The sequence below is a fragment of the Oryzias melastigma genome, linkage group LG18 (genome assembly GCF_002922805.2).
Source record: "Oryzias melastigma strain HK-1 linkage group LG18, ASM292280v2, whole genome shotgun sequence".
Classification (NCBI taxonomy): Eukaryota; Metazoa; Chordata; class Actinopteri; order Beloniformes; family Adrianichthyidae; genus Oryzias; species Oryzias melastigma.
Window position 1 is genome coordinate 19,382,418 of NC_050529.1, and position 10,483 is coordinate 19,392,900.

Genomic DNA, 10,483 nt, shown 5'->3' on the forward strand with positions numbered 1-10,483 from the left:
TATATATATATATGTATACACATATATATATATATATATGTATATAAAGTTTGAACAATTAAAGTTCAGCTGAGATTCTCTTTATCAGGATCAGCCCTCACGTCAAGTTCTGTGAAACTCATAGAACACATAAAATTACTTTTTAGAGAGAATAATTTTTGAAAAAAAAAACTTTTCACCAGCCTCACATCCTCACATCATAGAGGAATTCAACGAGTGTGTCTGCAGCGAGCTCGCCATCGTACTCAATGATCTCATTGTCTGCAAAGATGTAGATGCTCTCCACCTCATCCAGACCTGCAGAGAGAAAAACAGAAATTAGAAACTTAAAGAATCATGTTAATTGTAACTAAAGTAACTTTAAACTCATGCAAAAGAGGCACCTGTCGATCAATTTAGGTCTTCTATTGTTTGTTCTTTAGTTCTTTTTGTAGTTGGTTTATAAAGAGTAAAGTTGAAAGCATTTAGACTCTTGACTTGTTTGCTTGGTTAGCTTCTGGTTATGTTTTGGTCTTTAGATTGTCTTTTCCCCCCATATCTACTAGTCCTGGTAGATTTTCACGTGTCTCTTGACGTAACTACCGGTCAGAATTGACGTGGATCGCTTGTGGCTTATGCAAAATATAGACCAGACACCAAAATGATCGCTGCACAGCCTGAGCCGGCCGCGGAGGACCGCGGCACTTCGCTTCTCGTGTGATCCAGGCGTAATACATCCCTTTTTGGCATTAACTACTAGGAACTGACACATCTATTCGATCTCTAAACCATGGCTATTTCAACAAAAGCTCACCGCTATAGATATACATTATACACCTGATAGACATCGATTCATCGAGGTCTATTGCTTATCATTGTTTAGATCTCTAGTAGACAACTTTCCCACAGCTAATTGTGTTGTGGTCCCATCATGCCGTGCACTTTGTAAACAAGCTCTTTGGGTAGTTTCTTCCCACCGGACACATTACGTCTATTAGTTATCTATTAGACGTCTATCATGGACGTCCACTGGACAACTCAGACAACTCTATTCCGTTACTCTATTAGATATCTATAAATAGTGTTGTGCATATAGAGGTGTCCTACAAATCTACCCATAGACGTCTAATCTTTGAATATTTTTAGATGTCTATTACAGTATTTTTTTAAACATTAACTAGATCTAAAAAAGAAACAACATGTCAAACTTGTTTCTATCATTTGGTGTGTCATCATCCTTTCTCTCCTTTTATTCTCATATCTAAACATGACAGCATTGGTGTGGAGTCCAGCTTTTTTCTAATAACAGGGTGGCCGTGGTGCAGTGGTAGGGCGGTCGACTCCTGATCAGAAGATGGCAGGTTCGATTCCCACCTTGCCCGCCCATGTGTCGAAGTGTCCTTGGGCAAGACACCTAACCTCAAATTGTCAGTGTTTGACAGTGGAACCACCACCAGTGTGTGAATGGGACTGTGAAGCACTTTGGGCCCTCAAAGGAGGGTAGAAAGCACTATACAAGTATATGCCATTAAAGATTATACTTTAACAATAGATTTTACCTTTTCTTAAATTCATCATGTGCAAAATGGCTTGAGAAAAGAAGTCTTCTGTCAAACTTTTAAAGACAAATTAGGAATAATTATTTGATATTGATGTACTACTGTCAGTAGAAGTGCAAAATAATCTGATTTTATGAGAAGACTTTCTAAATTTAGTTTAGTTTCGTTTATTCAAACATGTTAATTTATACATATAGCTATATGTTACAGTCACATCTGTATTTGCACAATTGACAATGGGTATACTATGTCTTATATACATGTCTGAAAGGTCCCCTGCCCCTTAATTCATTATAATAGACGTTTACATTGCTGACAACTTTCAACAATAATCACAAGTTAAAACAAAATTTGTACAATATACATAGTAAAATAAACATAATATGTATACAACACATTCACACACATATTTTTTTTCTTTCATTTGACAAAGTATTTTATCTACTTTTGGATATATCCATACATGCTGTTATTAAAGATAAATCAGGAATTTTTGTATTTTGTCCATATGATACATTTATAACTTTTTTTTAAACAAGTATATGTTATTGCATTGTTTTTCTTCCAACCCAGATTGTTCCCCAATTTTACTCCACATACTGACACACAGAATTCTCATTTTTGTACGTATGATAAGTTAATTTAAATTTCCCTGCCCCACGTAATTTATGGGAATCGTCTCTCAGTATAAATAGTTTTTGAATGTTGTATGGTAATACAATATTATATGCTTTATATAATACATTAAATGAGTGTCTCTACCCGTTTAGCTTACCCAGCTTCTTAGCAACAGCAGAGGCCTTTTTCTCATCCACCAGCCCAAATCCAATATCCTCGTCCTCCAGTTCATCCAGAACCTGAGCTGCAAGCTATACAGTCACACAGACAGGTGGGGGGGAGAGGGGCAGTTTAGGCAAAAACGATGCGAACCATCACATTATGAGACGAATAAACATCAAGTTATTGTCATTTCATAGCAGTTTGAAAGACTGGAAGCCGTTCTGGACTTTCTGAATGTGCCTGAAAGCGAAGACAACAATTGACAAGCTTCATGGCAGAGATGGCAGCAGGAAGAACAAGGGGGGCAGAATTTGAGCCAAGTGGGTCAACGGGGAGACGCTCAGCAGCAGGTGCGATGCACAGAAGAGGAGCGGCCAGTGAGCAGGGCTGTAGAGTATGGCAAGCCAAAAGGACCAAAAAGTGCTAAGAAATTATTTTTTCTTTTTTCCTTTTGGTCTGAGTTTTGAGTGTTTTACTTCATTATCTTCGTCTTTTACAGTTTGTTTTGGAGTTTTTGCCTAGCAAAAAAAAAAAAAAAAAAAAAAAAATTTTTTCGGACAAAACATCCAAAATGATGTATTTCCTTGTACTTTTTGGCTGTTTTGGCTTGCCATAAAGATGGAGCACATGTACCTACCGAGCTTCATTCACATTGCTTCAAGTTGCGTCTCACTCAAACCGATTCATGACTGCGTCTCCAAAGTGAGCTTAAAGACAGTATTGAGCTATACAAAGCAGCCAAATGCAATCTGTGCTGTTTCAAAGTGTCTCCTTAAGCGTCATTCATTCCATCTCCAGAGAGGAAACCGTGAAAAAAGCAACATCAAAATTTTCATCATTCACAGCTATTTTTTTTTTTTTGCCTTTTAGAAAAGGAGAAACTTTTAACTTTAATCAACCAGCAGGTCTCCTGAGTTTCCTGTGGTAAGTCTGCATGAGGGCTTTTATTTTGAAAGTTGATTTATTTCTTTTGGTCATAAACTTTCTGTCATTGACAGAAAACAGAACAAAACGATATACTTTTTAATTTGCGTGTGTGTGTGTGTTTTTTTTTTTTTTTTAATTGGCTGGATTTGACCAACAACATAGTAACAGGATTTTAAACCAGAGTTTATATACAGTGGGGATCAAAAGTTTGGGTACCCCATATACAATGTTATATAATGTTTTTTTGCCATATTAAAAGAATCTCTCATCTTTCCATTGCTCCTTTACACCTGAGGTGCCCAAACTTTTAAATCCCCTACTGTTCAGATTTAGTTTTTGGTATCCAGTAGTTCTCACAAATTGACAATAATTCATTTTTTTCTTTTATATTGTCAATTTTACACTTTTAAATTGAAACGAGGGATGAGAGAATGGATGAGCATGTTAGCAGAAGATTAATACAACCCAAATTCTAGAGAAGTTTAAATGCTTGTAAATGAAGAATAAATACTACAAAGTGCCTAAATATTTCACTCCCAATAGAGAAAAGAAAACGTAAATGTTTAAATTTGACACTTTTTTAACTAAGGGTCTCAGGATAGATGGAACAAAAAGGGCCCCACACTGGCATTATTTTGGGATATCCTGTTTTTAAGATGAAAATGGCTTTAAGAGATAAATATGTTTAAAAATAATGCTCCACAAAGCCAAACTGCAAAAACTTAAAAAATAGGATTAACTACAGAAAAGTGCATAGAATTAAAAAAAAAAGAAATCCCCAAAATTAAAGGAAAACGGATTTAAAGATGACTATAAGCCAAAAATAGACAAGAATTAAGCCAAATTCGACAACAAAACTTAAGAAACTTCCTGTTCAGACGTGTTTGAGCTGTTAGAAAGGAAGAAGAGATGCTGCATGATGGTAACCATGACAACGTAAACATCCCTCCATCCATCCGTTTTCTAAACAAGTTTTATCCCTTATGGGGTCTGTCACAGCGCACATGTTAACATGCTCCTCTCAATCTAACCTGAGACTTACTGTTATTGTTTTAGCACTACTTCCTGTCGTGACTCTTATTTTGACTTAAGGACTTCCTGTTTCACTGAGAATTGCAGCATCATCACATCTGAATATAGTTAATTTAGTAGATAAAAGTATCACATTTCAAAGATTTTCACATTTTCTTTGTTCTGTTGGAAATTAAATATTCCATTTTGAAAGTCTTTCTTGAATTTAAAGTATCTGAAATTTTTCCAGAATCCAGGTTATCGTTCCACAGGTTTTTCTCAGAACCACACTTACTTTTCATACATGTGATGTTAAGCTGGCACAGCCCAAAGCTGCTGCTGCTGGACTTTTAAAGTGTCCACGGTCTGCCACACTGGATGCAATTTCATTTCTTTTTTTAACTAAACTGCAGTCAAGAAATGAAAAAAAAAAAAAAAAAATTGGACAATTAGCAGATTCTGCAACAGAATCTGAACTTCACAGCCCAGCTTTTGGAACATTAGGCACAAGAAGCGGATGACATACCTGAAAGATTAGTGCAGCTTGAGTAGTGATCAGCTGCAGGGAGAGGTCAAGATTTAGTGGGAAGCAATTTGTGAAAAATGTGAGAGGAATCCTGACTCTGCTGGTATTTATGTATTTATGTTTCTTTGTAATTATTAAAAAAAATGGTTGAGCAGAATGGAAAACAAGAATTGAACTTTTTCCTTCAAACAACATGTTGTTTTTGCGTAGTCATCTACTACTGGATTCAACGGTTGAGTGTCGGGTTGGGGGTTGCGAGGGCGATGATAAATTCCTACTGAGTTAAAAAAGTTGGCTTGACAACCCATAACAGTTCTTTATTGGATGAGCACGGCAGTCAGAAAAGATCTCAACACCAACTAGGTCAAAATGATTATCTTTCGCCATCTGTCTGATTACATTGGTGCCAGTTTGTGACTCATTTAGTCTTTTTTTCCGCTTTAAAAACACACTAGGTAAGGCAGACAGTCCTGCCGCAGTGCAGTACGCATGCCACGAGGCAGAGGGCGCTGGTGAGCCAGGAGAATGCTAAAGATTTAACTATAGCAAGTGCAGCTGCCCGGTTACTCTTTAATGTTGTTTAGCATCAATTTCTAAATGGAAGATTTCGTTTTTAAAGCCATAAACTCAAGAATTTGTTTAGACACGTCACTGGTAGTGATCTCACTGAGACAAAGAGACTTTTAACACTAAAGAAACAAAAAGGAAGACTTCTACAAACAGGTTATTCATCTGTTTCTTCAGGAGAAGCACACAGACTTCATTCATAAGTAAAAGTAAGTCAGTAATAACAAACTTGGTGATTTTTTTTTCTATGCTACAGTTAGTAAACAAGAAAAACTCAAATGAAATTTTAAACGACACACTTTAACTGTTGTTAATCAAATGGTGATTAAGCTGCTCTGTAGGATTCACATGTTTGTAAATCTGACTGATGACGTCAGTGCCTCACCACACGTCGCCGGTGCACCTACATAGAAACTCTCACGTTCACGGTTAGCTATGCAGGTTTTTAACTCCATTTTCAGGCTCCATACAGAACACGTAGCCACTGAATAGTTCGAACTTTGACAAATCGGGGGCTCAGATAGGTAGTGATAGATGGGTATCACCCTCTTTCATTCAGGGAAGTGCCAACTCTTTGGAAAGTGATCATGACGGAGAAATTAATAATTACGATTTGACTGGATATATATGACACCAAGTGTTTGATATATCAGAATAGAGCTGTGAAAGAAAAACCCTGGAATAAGATTAGTGAGATTTACACCGCTTCGTCATTTTGGACCAAACTTCTTTCAACTGAGTACGTTTAGTCTAGTATCAGGTATCGACAATCCAGTGTGGACACTCAAGAACCTGCATGTAGCACGTTCTTGAACGCATATCTTCAGTTTCTATGGCAATCTTACTAGATTCTATAGTTGCTTTTTTCAAGTTTTTGTGACTGCAAATCTGATAATCCAAATAATAGAACATAACAACTTTATAATACAATATGAATTGGAATAGAGTTGATTAAAGTAGATTACATCACACTTGTTGAGTTTAGTCATTTGGTCGCTTCATGAACATGATGTAACTTCGTTTGTGACCCCGTCTGTTCCTCTGCTGTTGGCTCATCTGGTCTCACTAAACCAAGTGAGAAGTTAGCGCTGTAACACTCGCCCATCATCGAATGCCCACTCTGTCAGTCATGTGAGTGGAGGGGTGACAAATTAATAGGGAGGGTGCAGTTTTTCAGTTTGCTGGTATGTTTCCTTCTGTTTCAAAGCAGTTTATACTGTAAAGCTGTTTTTTGTAAAATGTATACAGTTTTTTTCACAGAGGAAATGTGTTTTCTTTCAATGCATCAGTACACAGTGGTCTGCCCTGAATGACTGCAGGTCAGGAGGTTTTTCAGGTTCAGTTTCAGTGATTCAAACAAACAAGTCCATCTTTTACTGCAGAGAACAATGAGTCAGTTTGAAGATAGAAATATCAGAATGTGCAGAAATGCTCTTGAACTCTGTAGCTCTCTTCTCTGTGCTCAGTTTATTTTGTATTTTTCTTTAGCTTAGTTTTTATCCACCCAAGGAAAGATGAAAAGGATAACACTCCCATTCTTCACCAGGTAATAGTCTTCTTTCACCAGGAAATAGTCTGCTCCCTTTCTTCACCAGGTAATAGTCTTCTACCTTCTTTCACCAGGAAATAGTCTGCTCCCTTTCTTCACCAGGTAATAGTCTTCTACCTTCTTTCACCAGGAAATGGTCTTCTACCTTTCTTCACCCAGTATGGACTTGATGATAATGGACTTGGCCTCCACAGTAAGTTTGTAGCCTATCTTTCACAAAAACTTTGAAAAAACATGTTAGAAACCACACCTCTTTGGTGTAGAATCTGACCTCTTTCCATGGAAATTTACTTCTAATCTTAATCCTCCAGTGGCTATTTTAGGAACTTCAACATTCACGGTTTGTTTCCAATTCAGAACCAGGATATGGAGACTTAATAAAAACCAAATCCCCAAGAATGAAAAAAAAGGATCTTAAACATGCATGACACAAGCTTTGACTTCTGGATCAAAGAAGGAAAGTGTAAAATTTTAAACCTCTGAATTAAAGTGCTAACATCAGCAGTTTTCAGCTTCTTCTGAGCTGGAAGTCACAGCTGCAGAGCAGCAGGAGGGGTAGAATGAGCAAAAATGTAGAGAGAAGAAGAGTCACTAATGTAATGTAATGGGGTGGGGGGGCTGTGATGTGCTCTGGGATATTTCCAGACAGGACTTCAGTGACTCTGAAAGAAGATACTGCCAGCAGAGTACAAACTGCTAACAGCAGGATGTCCCAGGACTGTGTGCAGAAGAAGGGGGATCAGGTGCACGGTTTTAATGATTAAATAAAACAAGAACATTTCTAGCAAAGCTTTAATTTAGATAAATACTATTATCATGTGTAAAAGTGTAAACAAGCTAGTTTCAATTTTCTTGAACCCTTTAACACCTGAAGTGTCGCCGCTGACGCCCCCTTTCTCCACCAGGAAGTAGTCTTCTACTGTACCTTCTTTCACCAGGGAATAGTCTGCTCCCTGTATGTAGAGCCTTTCTCACCACGTATGTGTTCAAGAACATGTTATGCTTGATTTAATTAATTCATATTCAGCTGGTGGGTGTTCACACAATGGACAAGTAGGGAGTGGCTTCTTCGTTTTTTATTGTTACTGTTATCACGTCCGCTGCCTACAATTGGTAGAGGCGTGGTGCAACAGGTCAAAGCGGTCCAAATCCTGCAAATCTTGCTCCAGTCTTTTTCTTTCATAGCTCTGCTCCGGTAAATGTACGTCTTAGTATTATATCATTCCAGCCGGGCAGAAAAAGGCAAATATTAATTTATCCTTTGTGATCATGTTTACAAAGGTTGGTACTTAGCCGAGTCCCTGATTGGTCCAAGTTCAGTGTTTTGGCAATTTAGTAGTCAAAAGTTCAACCGGTTGAACTATCAGTACCCAATCAATGAACGCCCGTTTAATATAGAGTCAACAACTGGACGTAAAAACGTGCATAGCAACGCATAAGCGCAAGAGTTATAGATGTGGAAATTTGAGTTTAAGCGTGTTTGCATGAACTCTTCATTGGAAGTGGCTGCTTGAACGTGAGTCGAATGGCTTTGAAAATGGGTATAGAAACCTGCATAGGGACGTGTGAAGATAATAGTACATGCGGTTACATAAACTTTTCATTAAAAGTGGTCTCTTGAAAGCATTGGCGAGGGTGGTGTGAACGTAGCTTCCCCTCCGGAAAGGCCAAGGGTGCCCCATATGGTTTAAAAGTGGTCAGAAAACATGGGCCCCAAGGGGGTTTGTCCAGATTGGCTTATGTGGGAAGCTAGCAAGCCTGTGGACGGTCTAGCGTGCTAGCAAGCTCCTCTGTATCAAGCTAGCAAGCTCTGCTTTTTTGAGCAAGCGACCACTGCATTATTGTGCCAGCATTATTGTATCAAGCTAGCGAGCTCCACTGTATCGAGCTAGCGAGCTCCACTGTATCGAGCTAGCGAGCTCCACTGTATCGAGCTAGCGAGCTCCACTGTATCGAGCTAGCAAGCTCTGCTGTATCAGGACAGCAAGCTCCGTTGTTGCTTCCCTCTGTTGCCATCTTGATCTTTCTCTTTTTCTCTACCCCCCCACCTCCCTCATATATAACAAACATAATCAAAATAAATAAAGTTTAGTGGTAATTGAGCTATCTCCACTTTATTGAACTATCAAGCTCCGCTGTATCAAGCTAGCAAGCTCTGATATATTGAGCTGTAGCGAGCTAGGGAGCTTTGCTGTATTGAGCTAAGCTCTGCTGTACCAAGACAGCGGAGCTCCACTGTAGCAAGCTAGGGAGCTCCGCTGTATTAAACTAGCAAGCTTCGCTGTATCAGGCTAGCTAGCGTCACTGTATTGAACTAGCAACCTCTGTTGTAGCCAGCTGGGAAGCTCTGATATATCAAGATGCAAGATCTGCAGTTGCGAGCTAGCAAGCTCTATTGTAGCAACCCAGCGAGCTCCGCTGTAGCGGGCTAGAAAGTTCTGCTGTAGCAAGCTAGCGAGCTCCATTGTATCGAGCTTTCAAGCTCCGCTATAGCGAGCTTTGCTTTATTTAACTAGTTTTTTTTATCTGCTGTAGCGTGCTAGTGAGCTTTCATGTCTACTGGGCGGCTGGCTCGTGTAGCGTAGCGAGCCAACCAACCCGCTGAGTGCATACTAAAGCCTCTGTGAGCAAACACAAGTTTGGGAACAACGAAAACTGTGGACAAACCTAATTGAGTCCCACATTTTCTGCTCACTTTTAAACCGCATGGGGCCCATTTGGCCTTAAGAGACAGAACCAAGCAACAGTAAAAGCAGACTTCCTGAAGTGTATCTGCTCAACCAACTTAAAAAGACGTTTCTATTATTGGTTTCCAAGAGGTAAACGTTGTAGTGAAATTCTCAGCAGCTCTATTTGGACCCAGTTGTGAACGGGGGATGAATTTTTACTTTTCTTCCACTCTCTTCCATCCATCTCTCCATCTCGGATGAAAGGCTGCAGTTTCTTCAAATCCTTCTGAACCGGTGATCATGCTCAGTGTCCCCTACCACGCCCTCCCTCACATTTCTGCAGTCGTGCTTCAGCACACACCCACCTCCAGAGCAAGCTCCTCAACCTGCAGCTGTTTCATGGCACCACGGTCCTCCCCCACGTTCCTGTGGTAGTAGATCACCATCACGTCGTAGCTCTTCATGATGGACTTGTAGTTCTTGGCGGTGAGCGTGTGGACCCGGTCTTTGCCGTCATACTCGGGTATCTCCAAGCCCTTGTCCCCCCAGGACAGAGGGCTCCCAAAGCAGAGGAAGAGCCCTAAAAGTAAAATCTTCATGGTCATGGTCGACCTTTTGGAGCCTCAGAGTGGTGGGGGGGCAGTTTGTCCTCTGGTCGAGTTAAGAGCCCCCACCACAGAAGAACTCGGCTGACATCAACACCCAAGTTTTAAAAAGAGTCTCACGTGACTCCACTGACGGCGCCCAACCAAGAGTTAGGGGGGGCGGAGTTAAAAGTCAAGGTGGACCAGCACCCATTTATAAAGAAGGATGTGTGGGCGGAGCCATGGCTGTGAACTTCTGAATGAATCAAGGGAGGATCAGAGGGACCAAAGAGAACAGAATCTAGATCCTGAACCGCTGATTCACTGAAAGT

The 10,483-nt window shown here is 39.8% G+C and overlaps 1 protein-coding gene across 2 annotated transcripts in view; it reads right to left on the reverse strand.

Annotated features, from left to right (window-relative positions):
* Positions 1-10,260, reverse strand: part of casq1b (calsequestrin 1b) — a 20,422-nt gene extending 10,162 nt beyond the window's left edge. Inside the window, exons 1-4 of one of the 2 annotated variants that reach the window (XM_024287473.2) lie at positions 9,933-10,260; positions 4,783-4,815; positions 2,314-2,407; positions 197-297 (exon numbers count right to left, since the gene is read on the reverse strand). In XM_024287473.2, coding sequence (XP_024143241.1) covers positions 197-297; positions 2,314-2,407; positions 4,783-4,815; positions 9,933-10,172 — 468 coding nt within the window. In that variant the 5' untranslated portion in view covers positions 10,173-10,260. The remainder of the gene's footprint in view (positions 1-196; positions 298-2,313; positions 2,408-4,782; positions 4,816-9,932) is intronic. The other variant, XM_024287474.2, reaches the window with a different exon arrangement.
* Between the last annotated feature and the right edge of the window lie 223 nt (positions 10,261-10,483).